General features: G+C 40.5%; 1 protein-coding gene across 1 annotated transcript in view; it reads left to right on the top strand.

Annotated features, from left to right (window-relative positions):
- The window catches only part of CRYBG3 (crystallin beta-gamma domain containing 3), a 123065-nt gene that overhangs the window by 8331 nt on the left and 97546 nt on the right, over positions 1 to 17188 (top strand). The window contains exon 2 of the mRNA XM_070455023.1: positions 9935 to 10001. Within this exon, the coding sequence (XP_070311124.1) occupies positions 9935 to 10001 (67 nt within the window). The remainder of the gene's footprint in view (positions 1 to 9934; positions 10002 to 17188) is intronic.

Raw genomic sequence — 17188 nt, 5'->3', positions numbered from 1 at the left:
TAGATGAGGATTGAGCTATTTTATATCTCTTTCCACTTCTCTTTATTCATTCAGCCAAAATAAGTGTTATAATTTGGGGATTAAATCAAAAGTCAGCTTTTCCATGTATATAAAATACAGCTCTGTTTAGAATAGTACAACATGCTTTTGAAGGAGCTTATCTCTTTCTTATATGTCCTTTATGATAAGTAGCACAAATGACAGAAATGACATGAAAATGGTATTTGAATGCTCTCATGAGTACTAATTTTATGTGATAGCTACATGATATGTTAGAAATTTCTGGTTTACTCTTTATATTAAAATGTATACAAAATATGGATATTACCTTTGCAGGTCATAATTTTTTTTTCTGTAATTGCTGTGCTTATAATAACAAGGAATGAAATTCTTTGAATTTTATATTTTGATAACTGGGAACAGGTAGCGTGAGATGTAAACTCTTAGCCTTTTATTGTCTTTGCTGTCAAAGTACTAAAGTGCATACCCTGGCTGGACAGGTGGCATTGTGCTATATTAATCAAAGCTTAAAATGTGTATAGTAATCAATTTAAGTGTTCCATTGTTCTATTATAGGTAGGCAGATAAGATCTTATTTGGCAATGTTATATTTATTATGATACAAAGAAATTGCTATTATGTAGTATTTGTACTATTAGTATTTAGCTGTTTGTCTTCTCTAGGTTCATTGCTTGCATTTTTTTTTCACTGACTTGTTTTTATTTGCTTTTTAGAATCAACTACAATACTTTGGGATTTTTTTGTTATGCTTGCCTTTGAATAGTAATATACGCTCTTCTAAAAAAAGGTATGAAATTAAAGAAAAATCAAAAAGAAAAACAAGCCCAACTCATACATAACTCTGTCCACCCAGAGACAAATGCTATTCTGCTAGATCACTTCTAATACGCGTGTCTACATGTATACATGTTTTTAGAAAAAGTAAAAGTCTTCTTCAGGATTTTGAAACTTGATTTTTTTTTCCCCACTTAACATTGGTGCTTTATCATTTCATACAATAGTACATATACTCTTAGAAATAATCAAAATAATTTAATCTTTTCAAAGATCTTAGATGGGTCATCACTTTTCAGAATCTAGTGTGAATGTCTAAATGTATCTCTGTTTACAAAGGGGTTGTATTCTGATGGGGAAAGTTGTATAGATTTATATATAATGTGCTTTGTAGTAAAATAAAGTCAGATGAGGGGAGAGGATGTGACAGAAGTAGTGATTGTGGAGTCAGGTATAGAGAGGATGCTCGTGAGGCCTGTCTGCTGGGTGACACCTGACTCAAGACCTGCGTGATACTTGAATTAATGTGAATGAATGTTAATCGTTCAGTGATGTCCAACTTTATGTGACCCCATGGACTGTAGCCCACCAGGCTCTTCTGTTCATGGGATTTCCCAGGCAAGAATATTGGAGTGGGGTGCCATTCCCTTCTCTAGGAAATCTTCTTGACCCAGGGATCAGGAAATGAGCAAATCAGAGGAAAGGACTTTCTAGGAAGAGGGAAAAGCCTGTTTCAGGATCCTGAGGCAGGCTCATGTTGGCACAGGTGTCAGACTAGGCAGAGACAACAGAATGGAAAGGAGCCAGGGGCCAGATGAGGTCAGCCTTGGTCAGGAGTTGAGATGATAAGATTACTTTTTAAGAAAACTATCACTGGAGCATGGGTTTGTATGTGCCTGTATATTTGTATCCTGTTAAATAGTTGATCAGCTTGTTGGTCTCGGAAGACTTGACAGAGGAGGAAGGGTCTGCGTTGGAGGTGAGGTCAGCCTTGGTCAGCCACTGGGAAGGTCCAGGCTCACCTGTTCTGGGGTCTCCAGAGCTCCGCTCTCAGATGGTCATCAAGTGGTACGCGAATGAGTATCCCATTCTAGATGGCAGCTAGAGTACTGCTTTGAGTTCATGTCACAGCAAAAGATCAGGGTGCTGATCCTTGTGAGGTTGGTCTCAAATGTTCAGAATCTGAGGGGTTTGAGGAAGAGGACTTTGCAAGAATACAGCAGTTGCTGATGTCATGTGTAGGTGGACAGCTCAGGTCACGGCAAACCGCCTGAGATTCTCACTTTTTAGCCTGTGATTAAACTGCAATTATGGATCTCATTTTGGGAGCACGTGCTAGGAACAGGAAGTAAATCAGCTCCCAGGTAGATAGAAAATTTATCAGAGAGGGTTGACATTATGGGGCGAGAACTGTCAGAAGCTCTGAGACTGCAAAGCCATGGAGCTTCATGATCATATCTATTACTGTCTTCCCTGCTCCTAGTTTATCTCCAGAGAGGTCTGACATCGAGACACCAGATGTTCGGGCTAAAATGCATGCTGTTGGACTATCTTAAAAGTGCAGCTTTTACTTACCTTTTAATTTGAAACCCAGAAATAGCCATAACCACCTGGTTTATATTCTGCTAATGGTCGTTTAAAAAACACAAGTACTCTACTGCTGGCAGTCACTGTTTATGAATGGACAGTTTTCCAGATGGTTCTTTGGAAACTGTCAGTGTGGAACTCTGTTTTTATCCCTGCAGAAGCAGGGCTGGAGATGCTGGGTGTGGCTCCAGGCCAGTAGATAAAAGTCGGTTTAATCTGTAACGTACCTTCAGTTGGGTTTCCCTGGTTGCTCAGAGTGAAGAAGCCGCCTGCAGTGCGGGAGATCTGGGTTCAATCCCGAGGTTGGGAAGATCCCCTGGAGGAGGGCATGGCAACCCACTCCAGTATTCTTGCCCAGAGAATCCCCATGGACAGAGGAGCCTGGCGGGCTATAGTCTGTGGGGTCGCAAAGAGTCGGACACGACTGAGCAACTAACCACAACCACATAGTACCTTCAATGCTACAATGAGCAAAGAGAACTCTAGAGCGTGTCTAGTGAAGATGTGTTTCTAAGAAAAGGTCCCCAGGGTAGTGTAGGTGCCCCATGGCACCAGCAGGCCCTTTGCAGGGTATGGGGGTAAAGTTCATACTATATTTCAGCACTCGACTGGCAATGAGAGGGAGAAATCCAAAGGAATAGAGGATAGGCCCCGTGGCGGCCTCGGTCACTTTGAAGTCAGGGACAGTAGAAGCTCTGTCTCCTTGATGTCACGCCGTAATATTTTAACTGAATTGGCTTCTTGATCACAGTCTTTCTCTTTCTTTACCACAAAAGCCTCAAGATTCATCTGCCTTTTCCTCTTTCTACTCACTCTGCTTATTGGAGGGTCATATGTGATTTTAGATCTGGCAGAGGGCTGGTCTGATACTTTCAATGTACGTATTTGAAAAAAGAAGATCCAGAAAGGGGCATTTTGACTGAAGAGCCTTTTGTCCATAAGATGCCGTCCCTGAAACAGACCTCTGTCCATTTTGAGTTTTTGCAGAGCTTTTCACTTCTGTTAACAGCAAGAAAGGGAGTGGGTAGGGAAGAGATCCCCTCCTTGTTCCATAGTCTTTTACATTTAGTCCTCCAAAGCTTCACTGAAGCGGTGTGGACCAGGCTTCCGGAACTAGCAGAGTTTTATGTTAGTGGGGGAAGGGAGAAACAGATTTACCTGTATTCTTATTCCCTGTCCTCAGCTGTATTGCTGGTACTGTAGACCGTCCCTTCTAGGATGGAAGTGAAAACCTAGAGTGAAAAAGAGAGGAGGCAGAGAAGAGACGTCCTCAGCACAGGCCCCTAGGAATGGTGGCAAGTTCCTGGGGGCAGTGGGCTGGGGGTCCTGCTTAGAGATAAGGCCATGCACAAACCAGGCACGGGCGCTCCGTCGCTCAGTCGTGTCCAACTCTCTGCAGGCTCACGGACTGTAGCCCACCAGGCCCCTCCGTCCTTGGGATTTCTCAGGCAAGAATGTTGGAGCGGACTGCCGGTTCCTTCTCCAGGGCTATCATCCTTACCCAGGGATCAAACCTGCATCTCCTGCACTGCAGGAGGAATCTTTACCTGCTGAGACACTGCGGAAGCCCCGAACAAGGCACCACCTTCTGTGAAGTCACCTTGAGTCTGAGAATGCTCAGAATTACAGCCATGATGTTACCAGTACCAGAGATCGCCTCCTTTCTGGAAATAGCAAGAAATCACAGACTCGGGAATCCACAGACTCGGGCTGGCCTTTGGAAGACAGTTATGGAAGCTGTCTCCAGTTCCTCAGCATTTCCAGATTTTTCTGATGCAGCCACCATAACGGTGTGTGAGAGAAACGTCAGAGGAAGGGGTGGGACTCAGCTGCCTCGTTGCAGGAGGGGAGAAGTGAAGAGCTCTGTCTTCCTCCCCCTGCCTCCACCCACGTCCGCTCCTGCCGGACTGTCCAGTGGCCGTCTAGGAAGTGGCACTCTTACCACTTGAGGGACTGACTCTGGACGAGGCCGAGCAGCATCCGCTAGGTTTCAGTCTGTGGTAAACACTCAGAGAGGGGACTTTTCTCCCTCGTTGGTCCCTCTGGACTTCAGGCAACAGCAACTGGGACCATCTCTGCTGAACATCAGTATTGGAAAATGGGTGCTATTTCACGGGAGTGAGCTTTCGAAAGAATTGATACCTGTCCTTTAATTATCACCATAGAACACATTTAAGTAATGTTAATGGATTTCCCTCCAACCAGACCGTTCTCTTCTCTATGCAACTCTCAGTTGCTGGCTTCAGCTCAGTTAAGAGGCTCACACCGTTGTTTATCAAGAACGTGATCAGAGGGATGGCCGGCTTCTGAACAACCCAGGCAAGGGGGGGCCGGTTGTGGAAAGTGTGGGTTCCTGGGCCCCACTCCAGCTGGAATCCTTGACTGTCAGGCCCCCACATCTGTTTAATAAACAACTGTGCAGTGATTACGGTGCCTCTAGAGAGGGATTCTTGGGGAAACAGGGCCAGGGTATTGTCTGGTGTGTTCGGCTCATTTCCTAGTGTACCGAGAACAGCGTCTGGCACCTGGGAAGTGCAAGGACATGTCTGGTGACTGAGTTCTTGGACCTAGTTTTCTCCTCCTCACTTTCTATGAGTTGGGGAATCTTGTTAGAATTTGATTAAAAGTAATAGTGTAAGATATTTTAAGTGACAGGATAGGGACTCTCTGTGTAAATTATTTGAGCTTTAGAATGTAAATATGCCTCCTTTTTTTATGACCCAGGAGGCTTGTTTTATTTTATGTCTGGCATAAAGTAAGTGGATTCTTAATGGCTGTACACTGGATTCCTGGTTTTCAGCTATGGTCTAAATAAGGCTGCATCCAAAAATGAGGAGCTTCTGTGTCACTCTGACCTTGACACTTACCTAGATTTAATTTCCCAAGTTGTGTTGGCTAAGTTAGATGAGGATGTTAAAATTCAAGGTAGTCTTATTTATGTGCATGTGTGATTATGATGCCTGCCACCTCACCCCCTGCCTTGAGCAGAATGTGTGTGCTTTCTAAAAATACTGCTATTGAAATACTCCCAGGTCCCAAAGGGGATTAAATTGTGAGAGAACAATGGGAAAGGCTTGTCGTCTTTCTTAAGACCTTTGAGATCATCTGAATTTGAAAAGTTTTTCTTTCTCTTGTATTTTATTTTTGAGTCTGAGAGTACCAGTCCAAGCCTTTTGAGACTTTTCTGTTAATAGTTCTTCTTTTCCTTTTCTTTCTTTCTTTCTTTTTTAAATCTAGGCTGACATCTAAATATCCAGTGTTTCAAGTATCTTTACGAATCCTGTCCTAATTTTTGTGTGGTTTGTTTATAAGTCAGTTGAAAATACCCTTGTTCCTATTGAGTAATCTTCTCCCAGCCTGACTTCTGTCTTTTATATCTTTTGAGAAAGTTGTTGCTGGATGAGAGTGGATGGTACATTCTTTCAAGAGACTCACATACTAGTATGCCATTAAGGAAAAAGGGCTACTGTGTATTATTATATTGTTCTTAATGGCACAGTGTTTTCTGATTAGGCACACACAAACAGAATGTTTGATAGCAGTTATTTTTACAGTCCATCTGACAAATAATACTTGAGTGCCTTCCCAGTGCCAAGCGCGGTGCTAGGCTTTGGGATACAGCCATGAATGATGCAGTCCCTGGGTTATATGAGCTCACATCTAGTTAGACAAATGGACAACCAGCCAGCCCTTATGGTGATTACTAGCAGGAATGCATGCGGAGTATCACTCTGTGCAGTGGGGGCACAAAAATTACAGGTTAACTTAGAAATCAATTGGGAAGGATTAGGAGTTGGACAGGGTGGGGAAGCGTGTTGCAGGCAGGAGGAGAAAGTAGTTTGCTGGTATGTGAATTTGATGTGTTCTGAGAATGTGTTCTAGGTGACAGGTGTGTCTGCAACCAGGTCATGAAGAACTTTCTATAGTTACACTAAGGCCTCTTCATTTCATTCATCAGCTGATGGAGAATCACTGAAGGAGTTTTTGAGCAGGAGAGTATCATGATCAGATTAATGATCACTGTGTCTAAGAAGAATGGATTCAACCAGAGCCATCCGGAGGATGTCAGAGACGAATGGAGAAGGGACTCCAGACATCCAGGAAGGACGTGGGGAAAGCTTTAACAGAAGCAGTGATTTTTCTACTTAATCCAGAATTTTAAAATGTTGTTTGTTTTGAAACTTGACCATTTAAAAATTTTGGTTTAGTGATAAGATTCGTGAAAGGTAAACCTTAGGATATAAGTTTCAACAAGTTCTACAAAGTGTCAAGTATTAACTGCTCTTGGTGATTTCAGCTTTAAATTCTTCCGTTGTTTGCGCAATGCAGAATACTTATGTTCTGACTTAAAACTTTTTTTTTTTTTTTTTTTGCATTTTGTGTGTGTTTACAGTGTGGAATTAATTATAGCTACTTGAAAATCCTAACTTCTGCCTTAAATCCCATGTACCCTGAGCTGGATTTTCTGCAGAGCTTTTATATTGGGAAAGACACTTTTTACTGTTTTCATATACAATTTCAGTAAGGCAGTAAGCTTATAGTGTTAGTCGTTCAGTCATGTCTGACTCTCTGTGACCCTGTGAACTGAAGCTTGCCAGGCTCCTCTGTCCATGGAATTCTCCAGTCATGAATACTGAAGTGAGTTGCCATTTCATTCTCCAAGCTTATAGAATACCCTGAGAACACTCTAAAAAAGTATACTTTTGGAAATCTTGAACTAGGATACTTAATTGTCTATTGTATATTTAGATAGATTATATTTAGAAATTAACTAGATTCAAAATAGATTGTAGTTAGAAAATACACTTATCAAATCACCAAGGTCAGTAGTATTCATGATTATACCCCAAATGTTTATATCATGCTCTTTCTATGTGTGTTTTGCCAGTCTCTTTTTGATTTGAGCTTAGACAGACAAGTATTGACATTTAATAAAAAAAAAAAAACTGAATTATAAATAACCTTGTGGCAAAAGATAAGCCCAGTAAAACAGGAAAAAACAAAGATAACCCACTCACATTTAAAATGTTAACCATCTGAGACATTATTTTGTAGACATGTCCATGTATATAGGTTACAATTCTGACTTGTACATTTTTTGTTCTACTTTTGTCCCTATTTTTCCCCTATGGAGCTTTCATATGTTAAACACATAGCTTATGTATTTATTTACATGCTTAATTTTTCTTACTGGCATTTGAGCTTGGCTGTATCTTTTCCGTCCTTGTTTTCCTGCATAGAGTCTGAGACTGAATGAAATTTGAATCCATTGTATTTTCCGGGTGTTCATGATCTATTTTTTCCTTCTGTTTTTTTTTTAAGTCATTGTCATTTGTTGCCTGGATAGTCTGCTCAACTGTACTGGACTGTATGGATAGAAAATCTTAAGTAGCACGAATGGTGTCCTTGCTTAGTATCCTGATGGGAGCTGTGGAAGCCCCCTTTCCATTGCCTGCCCTGCCAGTCACCACGATTCCATCCCTGTGTTTTTCCCCACCCGGTCATCCTCCTGCCTGCAGGCTTCCCAGTGCTAGCAGAACAAAGGTCACATTCTGTGATGGGTCAGACAGGTTCTTCTTGGTCAGGCATCCTCTAACCTCTGTTCTCATTCTCATCTCTAGCAGGATTATCTCTGCCTGTCACAAGATCCTGTGCTTCGGTCTTATCTTAAAAACAAACACACAGAACTTGGTGGTGGTGGTGTTTTAGTTGCTAAGTCATGTCCGAGTCTTGCGACCCCATGGACTGTAGTCTGCCAGGCTCCTCTGTCCATGGGATTCTCCAGGCGAGAATACTGGAGTGGGTTGCCACTTCCTTCCTCAGAGGACCTTCCCAATCCAGGAATTGAACCCATGGCTCCTGCATTGCAGGCAGATTCTTTATCGACTGAGCTACCCCCCAAATACTGTATCATTATCAACCCCCGCCTTTGTAGCTCCTACACGGGCACTTGACTGAGCGGGCCGAGTCTCTGCCTCTTGCTTCCTCTGTGCTCCGTGGCACTTCATTCATTCATTCAGCAGTTATAACTTGTACCAGACTGTAGTTTGTTTATCAGTCTCCCCTTCCAGACCTTGTTTTACGAAGGTCCTGACCTACTTGTTCTTAAATCCTCAAGGCCATGCACGATTCCCAGTATATGGTACAGTGCCACAATAATCTTTAGAGTGGAGCTACTCAATTTGTCTCGGATTATGAAAGTATGAAAACAAAATAACATGTCGATGTAAAGAGTTAATTATTTAGATCTAAAATGTATATGTACCTAATAGGCCAAATAGGTTATTATGACATCTTATAAGACATCTGTGAAGGTATACCAGACAAGACAGTTAAAAGTGACTATCTGCTGTCATTTATAAAATCATGTAAAAGTATTAAACTATACTGAGAAAAAAAAATCAAGCTTTTCCCCCTTATTTCTGCACTGTCATTTATAAAATCATGTAAAAGTATTAAACTATACTGAGAAAAAAAAATCAAGCTTTTCCCCCTTATTTCTGCACTGTCATTTATAAAATCATGTAAAAGTATTAAACTATACTGAAAAAAAAAAATCAAGCTTTTCCTCCTTATTTCTGCACTGTCATTTATAAAATCATGTAAAAGTATTAAACTATACTGAGAAAAAAAAATCAAGCTTTTCCCCCTTATTTCTGCACTGTCATTTATAAAATCATGTAAAAGTATTAAACTATACTGAGAAAAAAAATCAAGCTTTTCCCCCTTCTTTATGCACTGTCATTTATAAAATCATGTAAAAGTATTAAACTATACTGAGAAAAAAAAAAAAAAGTGACTATCTGGAAAATCAGATTTTTAAGACACCATCTGGGACACACTTGTGTCAGTCGTGTCTGACTGTTTTCGACTCCATGGATTATACAGCCTGCCAGGCTCCTTTGTCCATGAGGATTCTCCAGACAAGAATACTGGAGTGGGTTGCCCTGCCCTCCTCCAGGGGATATTCCCTACCCAGGGATCGAACCCAGGTCTCCCATGTTGCAGGCAGATTCTTTACTGTCTGAGCCACAAGGGGAAGCCCAAGAACATACTTGGGATTAGATAAACCTGCATCTCTCTCTCTTTCTCTCTCTTTTTTTTTTTTTTGCATCTCTTTTAAGTATTCCCAGAAATCTCTAGATGACCCTGTATGTTTATAAAAATTTGTTGAGTTAAAATATATTTCAAATAACTCTTAGCATAGGACTAAAAAAAGACTGTGGAGAAGCTTAATGTAAATAGAGTCAAAGAGTGCCAATACTTTCCAAGATTATGATAGTTGTACACTGGTGTGCTTTTGTTCAGGTGAATTGTTGGTGTGATGCTGGTCAGAAAACAGAATGGACTCACCAAAATGTATGGAGCCCGATGAGCATTTTTGAATGTGTGTTTCAAATGTAGACACTCAAATCAATAGATTCTTAGTGTAACACTTTGTATGTGAATCTTTTGGGCACTACAGATAAAAAGGAGCTTTCAGTTTTTGCATTAAACATGATTTTAGTGATTCTCTTTTAATTTCAAAAAAAACTGTTTTTTTTTTTTCCAGTGTTGAAAATGAGCCCATGAGCACAAGTCAGAAAAAGGAAAATGTACTTTCATCAGAAGCAGTAAAGGTATAGTTTTAAATTAATATTATTTTATTTTTTAAAAAATTAATATTATTTTATATCAAGCAAATAATTTTTTCTTAATTTCTGCTCGCTCTTCTTTCTGATTCTGTCATCTCACTTCACATTTCAAAAAGAGCATAAAGTCTTATTAATTATTGGAAACTCTCGCCCAGTTCTGCTGGATATTTGCATCTTGCAGTGGGGTTGGGGTTAGATCATTGAAGAAAGGCTTGAGACAGTGGTGCTCTTATCCCAGCCGAGCCACTAACCAGCTGTGAGGTCTTCTGCTGAGACGTTTAACTTCTCTGTGCCTTGGTTTTCTAATCTATAAATTGGGTCATCTAACCTCTGCTTTCCCCTAGGAAGTTCTTCAAGTTATGTTGTGTTTATTCAAATGCTCCTGACAATTAAGAGTGCTTCTGAGGGCATAGAAGTTAATGACCTATTTGTATATGTCATTAGTATGTGATATGTTTGTTTAGCTCATAGGTGAACTGGCTTTCTCTGCATCTACAGAATAACCATAAAATCATATATGCTACACTTCTACGCAGATGGTTATTGATAAGTGTGGTTAAAAATCTCTGAAAACTGCTAAATCTTATAATACTTACTTTTTCATCATAAGTGATTTTCTAGAAATTGGATGTTTGTGTTGTTTGGGAGTGTGAGGCTAGGATCAAGCTCTGATAGCTGTTCCAAATTCATGGAGTTTGGTCCCAGTTACTTTCTTTTTAAATGATTTGTGACAGAGAGTTAAGGAAAAAGCTTGTCAGGGATTCCCAGGTACATTAGCCTGGTCAGTGGAAGGACCAGAAAGTCAACTGAATCCTTCGTTACCGATGATTCTTCATTACTCTTAAACATTACATGAGGTCCAGAGGCCTTAAAGATTATAAAGGTAAAGCTGTTTTCAATTTTTATTCCCACCTTGTCCACCATAGTTAACAATATAAATATTTTTGAAAGAAAAAAAAATCAGAATCTGATTTTCATTTTTATTTTTAAACTTTATTGGAAGAAAAAAAATCAGAATCAGCTTGCTTCTCTTTCCTTTCTTCTTCCTCTGTGAGTGTGGCTACTAACTCCTGCCCCCCCGGGTTTTATAGCACTTCCTGCCTGTTCTTTTGCAGCCGGTCATTAGTCAGCTCACTGGTTTACCTCCGCATGGACTCTGTAGCTTTCTCTGTCTTGTTCAGTTTTTACATGTCCTGAGTTGCCCAGCTTCAAGATTTCTGCTTCTCATTTTATGTGCAGCTTTGCTTTTGAATTGGCTCACAGGAAGCATGTGTGTTACTTCTGAAATCTCCAACTAAGAGGTTTCTCTATCAACCAGGTGTCATTCCCTGTCCTAGTCCTTCATTGCCTCTGAGACCAGCTTTGAACTTCAGCAAACCTTCATGCTTTCCCTGCCCTTTTCTCTTCTCCTGGTCGCTACTTGTCTGCCTGCTCAACCTGGAACTGATAGGTATCACTTCAGCTCTTAGCCTCACTGAAAAAAATGTTGGTTTTCCAACTTGGCCCTGAGACTGTAGTTTCCAGTAGAACTGCTTTCTATCTGCAGAGATTTACTCCAGAAATTGTTCTGGCCTCAGTAAGTCTATATGGTGGGCACTATAGTGGCTGGGCCTCCATGGTTACCATCTTCTCTATCCATTTTTAATATATTGGTTTGAATGTTTAGGATACTTTCAGTTTGGGATTTGGGCCCCCAAGTAAATAGGGCTTATAGTCATGAAAGTTTTTCTCTTATGGTTTGAGGCCTGCCGGATTACTTATATCAATACGTGGGCAGTCTGGTTAGCCTGTAATAGAACAGGAACCGTGGCCCTCTCACTGGTGTAGTGGAAGCATTTTGGGCCATGTAAGCTTGTTTGTTTGCTCTGCTTTCTGGAAACTACTGGTAGGCTGTGCTCATCTTGACTGCACAGACCCAGTTGTGGTGGGACCTACTATTGCCAGGCATCAAGAATATGTATTTTGCAGATTATATTCCACTGTAAGTTATTACATGATATTGGGTATTATTCCCTGTGTTATACAGTGAATCCCTGTTGCTTCAATTAAAAGAAAAGAAAAGAAGTACATATTTTGATATTATCAATAGTTAGGCCCATACTTTGGGGGACTAAAAAGGTTAGCAACAATATTTATGGTCCTGTTATTTTGAATAGTCTCATTTAAAGTTTTCTCACTTGGCAAGTAGCATAAAACATTCATTTGTTTTCTTTCTAATGAGTGGTTTTCTGAAACATAGCGCTCCATTGTAATGTGACATTTCTTGCCACACTTCCATCTTCATAACCTGAATTTTATGATAATGCCTTCCATGATAAGGAAAAATGTGCATCATTTTTCCTCTCCAGTGTAAAATGTACAGATTTATGTACAATAAATGTTTTCATACATTTCTTTTTGTATTTGACCTTGAGATGCCAAATCAAGGTGTTGAAGTTTGTTTTGTTATAAATTTAAGCAACAAAAAAAAATTTGTATTTTTTTAAACAACTAGAGACTATAGAAGCTTTGTATTATTTTTGGACATAATTAGATTGTTGATTCTTAAAATATATATGCTATACAAATTTCACTGTTTTGCTAACATTGAAATCTATTTCTCACATGTGCATCTACCATTCCACTGAAATATATATTTCTTCTGTATTAATCAGTGTTTATATCTAGCTGGTAAAACTTCCAGATATTTGGTCTGCACTCTGTTCAGTTTTTCTGTAGGAAATGTGTATTCTTGTCCCGTAGCCTTAGACTCTTGCTGCGTTCACGTCTATTATATTAAAGAGAGGGAACGCATGTTATAACACCCTGCTCCCTTCTGCCTACTTCAGAGAACTGTTCATCCACTTTCCAAGACTCACCCCCTAAATTACCCCACGGGCAGTACTCGTCTCTAATTTCTTGCCTTCTCCTGGACCTCGCTTGGCACTGTGTTCATTTCTCCATCTTCACTGGATTCTTCTATTTCACTCTCAATATGTAAAATAATTTTTTTTTCCTTTCATTGGCCTGGTTTCCTTTCGTCTATCGTTTCATTTTATTGCTACCTTCTACCCAAAGATTCCTTATGGAAGTCTGTCCTAATCACTGCTTAATTCTTAATGCTTTCTCATCTGACTCTGGTCCGCCTTCCTGGTTTGCTTAGACATGGGAAAACTAGTATTGGGCCTGACACACGTCTCATAGTGTTCAGGTCAGTAGTTCTGTCGTGTCCAAATCTTCAGAACCCCATGTACTGCAGCACGCCAGGCTTCCCTGTCCAACACCAACTCTCGGAGCTTACTCAAACTCATTCCCATTGAGTCAGTGATGCCATCCAACAATCTCATCCTCTGATGTCCCCTTCTTCTCCCACCTTCAATCTTGCCCAGCATCATGGTCTTTTTCAATGAGTCAGTTCTTCACATCAGATGGCCAAATATTGGAGTTTCAGCTTCAGCATCAGTGCTTCCAAAGAATATTCGGGACTGATTTCCTTTTGGATGGACTGACTGGATCTCCTTACAGTCCAAGGGACTCACAAGAGTCTTCACACCACAGTCCAAAAGCATCAATTCTTTGGCGATCAGCTTTCTTTATAGTCCAACTCTCACATCCATTCATGACTACTGGAAAAACCATAGCTTTGACTAGACAGACCTTTGTTGGCAAAGTAATGTCTCTGCATTGTAGTATGCTGTCTGGGTTGACCATAGCTTTTCCTCCAAGGAGCAAGCGTCTTTTAATTTCATGGCTGCAGTCACCATCTGCAGTGATTTTGGAGCCCCTCAAAATAAAATCTGTCACTGTTTCCATTGTTTCCCCCATCTGTTTGCCAAAAGTGATAGGACCAGATACCATGATCTTAGTTTTCTGAATGTTGAGCCTCAAGCCAACTTTTTCCCTCTTCTCTTTCACTTTCAGCAGGAGGCTCTTTAGTTCTTTGCTTTCTGCTGTAAAGGTGGTGTCATCTGTATATCTGATGTTATTGACATTTCTCCCAGAAATCTTGATTCCAGCTTGTGCTTCATCCAACCTGGCATTTCATAATATGTACTCTGTATATAAGTTAAATAAGCAGGGTGACAACAGACAGCCTTGATGTACTCCTTTCCTGATTTGGAACCAGTCTTTTGTTCCATGTCCAGTTCTAACAGTTGGTTCTTGATCTGCATACAGATTTCTCAGGAGGCAAGTCAGATGGTCTAGTTTTCCCATCTCTTGAAAAATTTTTTCAGAGTTTGCTGTGATCCACACAGTCAAAGGCTTTGGAGTAGTCAATAAAGCAGAAATAAATGATATTCTGGAATTCTCTTACTTTTTCGATGATCCAGCGGATGTTGGCAATTTGACCTCTGGTTCCTCTGCCTTTTATAAATACAGCTTGAACATCTGGAAGTTCATGGTTCACATACTGTTGAAGCCTGGCTTGGAGAATTTTGAGCATTACTTTGCTAGCATGTGTGATGAGTGCAATTGTGTGGTAGTTTGAGCATTCTTTGGCATTGCCTTTCTTTGGGATTGGAATGAAAACTGACCTTTTCCAGTCCTGTGGCCACTGCTGAGTTTTCCAAATTTGCTGGCATATTGAGTACAGTATTTTCACACTCAATCTGTTAGGATTTGAAGTAGCTCAACTGGAATTCCATCACCTCCATTAGCTTTGTTCGTAGTGATGCTTCCTAAGGCGCTCTTGACTTAGCATTCCAGGATGTCTGGCTCTCAGTGAGTGATCACACCAGCGTGGTTATCTGGGTCATGAAGATCTTTTTTGTATAGTTCTTCTGTGTATTCTTGCCACCTCTTCTTAATATCTTCTGTTTCCATTTTTGTCCTTTATTGAGCCCATCTTTGCATGAAATATTCCCTTGGTATCTCTAATTTTCTTGAAGAGATCTCTAGTGTTTCCCATTCTATTGTTTTCCTCTATTTCTTTGCACTGATCACTGAGGAAGCCTTTCTTATCTCTCCTTGCTATTCTTTGGAACTCTGCATTCAAATGGGAATATCTTTCCTTTTCTCCTTTGCCTTTAGCTTCTCTTCTTTTCTCAGTTATTTGTAAGCCGTCCTCAGATAACCATTCTGCCTTTTTGCATTTCTTTTTCATAGTTGTTAAATGAGAGTAATTCCATGAAACCTGACCGCTTGCTACCCATCCCATCAGTAGCTTTTTCTCAGTTCTTACTGTATATAACCAGTTGAGACATTTGATTTTCCAAGTTGTCCTCTTTCCAGAAGTTGTATGTTTTTATATTTGCTCTTACAACCTTGTACATTCTAGTTTCTGTTCCTGCCTCTGGCCATTCCCTTGAGTTTCCTTCACTGATTGTTTTTGCGGGGGAGTGAAATAGAAAGGAAGAGCTTTATTGCTTCGCCTGGCAAAGGGAGCCACTAATGGGACTAATGCCCTCAAAACTCTGTTGGCATAAGAGGAGGTAATGAGATTTATAGTAATGGTTCAAAGAGGAAGGTGTGATCAGCTCATAGCCATTCTTTGATTGGTTGGTGGTGAGGTAATTGGGAGTCAGCATCTGGGTTGAACCAATCTGGAGTCTAGATGCTTGTGGGAGGCACACGGTTAACTTCTTTAGGAGTTTCAGTATCTGCAAAATAGCTCAAATATATTGTTATATATATTCATTTAGGAGGGGTACCAGGATCCTGCCCCAAGGCTGTTCTATTGTTTGCAGATGACGTGATACTATTTACAGAAAACCCTAAAGATAGTATTAGAAAATTACTAGAGCTAATCAGTGAATTGAGCAAAGTGGCAGGATACAAAATCAATACACAAAAATCACTTGCATTTCTACATACTAACAATGAGAAATTAGAGAAATTAAGGAATCAATCCTATTCACCATTGCAACAAAAAGAATTAAATATCTAGGAATAAACTTACCTAAGGAGACAAAAGAACTGTACACAGAAAATTAAAAGACACTAATGAAAGAAATCAAAGACGACATAAACTCTTCCAGATGTTCAAGCTGGATCTTGAAAAGGCAGAGGGATCAGAGATCAAATTGCCAACATCCACTGGATCATTGAAAAAGCAAGAGAGTTCCAGAAAAATATCTATTTCTGCATTATTGACTATGCCAAAGCCTTTGACTGTGTGGATCACAACAAACTCTGAAAAATTCTTCAAGAGATGGGAATACCAAACCACCTTACCTGCCTCCTGAGAAATTTGTATGCAGATCAGGAAACAACAGTTAGAAGTGGACATGGAACAACAGACTGGTTCCAAATCAGGAAAGAAGTATGTCAGGGCTGTATATTGTTATCCTGCTTATTCAGCTTCTGTGCAGGGTACATCATGAGACGTGCTGGGCTGGATGAAGCACAATCTGGGATCAAGATTGCCGGGAGAAATGTCAATAACCTCAGATATGTAGATGACACCACCCTTATGGCAGAAAGTGAAGAACTAAAGAGCCTCTTGATGAAAGTGAAAGAGGAGAGTGAAAAAGTTGTCTTAAAGCTCAACATTCAGAAAACGAAGATCATGGCATCCGGTTCCCATCACCTCATGGCAAATAGATGGGGAAACAATGGAAACAGTGGCAGACTTTATTTTGGGGGACCCCAAAATCACTGCAGATGGTGACTGCAGTTGTGAAATTAAGACTCTTGCTCTTTGGAAGGAAAGTTATGACCAGCCTAGAAAGCATATTAAAAAGCAGAGACATTACTTTGCCAACAAAGGTCCATCTGGTCAAAGCTATGGGTTTTCCAGTAGTCATGTATGGATGTGAGAGTTGGACTATAAAGAAAGTTGAGCACTGAGGAATTGATGCTTTTGAACTGTGGTGTTGGAGAAGACTCTTGAGAGTCCTTTGGACTGCAAGGAGATCCAACCAGTCCATCCTAAAGGAGATCAGTCCTGGGTGTTCACTGGATGGACTGATGCTGAAGCTGAAACTCCAATACTTTGGCCACCTGATGTGAAAAACTGACTCATTTGAAATGACCCTGATTCTGGGAAAGATTGAAGGTGGGAGGAGAAGGGGACCACAGAGGATAGATGGTTGGATGGCATCACCAACTCAATGGACATGAGTTTGAGTAAACTCCAGGAGTTTGGTAATGGACAGGGAGGCCTGGCATGCTGCAGCCCATGGGATCGCAAAGAGTCGGACACGACTGAATGACTGAACTGAGCTAAAGAATCTGTCCAGGCTATCCATTTT

Source organism: Odocoileus virginianus, chromosome 25 (genome assembly GCF_023699985.2).
Source record: "Odocoileus virginianus isolate 20LAN1187 ecotype Illinois chromosome 25, Ovbor_1.2, whole genome shotgun sequence".
NCBI classification, from domain to species: Eukaryota; Metazoa; Chordata; class Mammalia; order Artiodactyla; family Cervidae; genus Odocoileus; species Odocoileus virginianus.
Note: the sequence above shows the minus strand (reverse complement) of the source record. Positions and strands in the feature narration are given on the sequence as shown.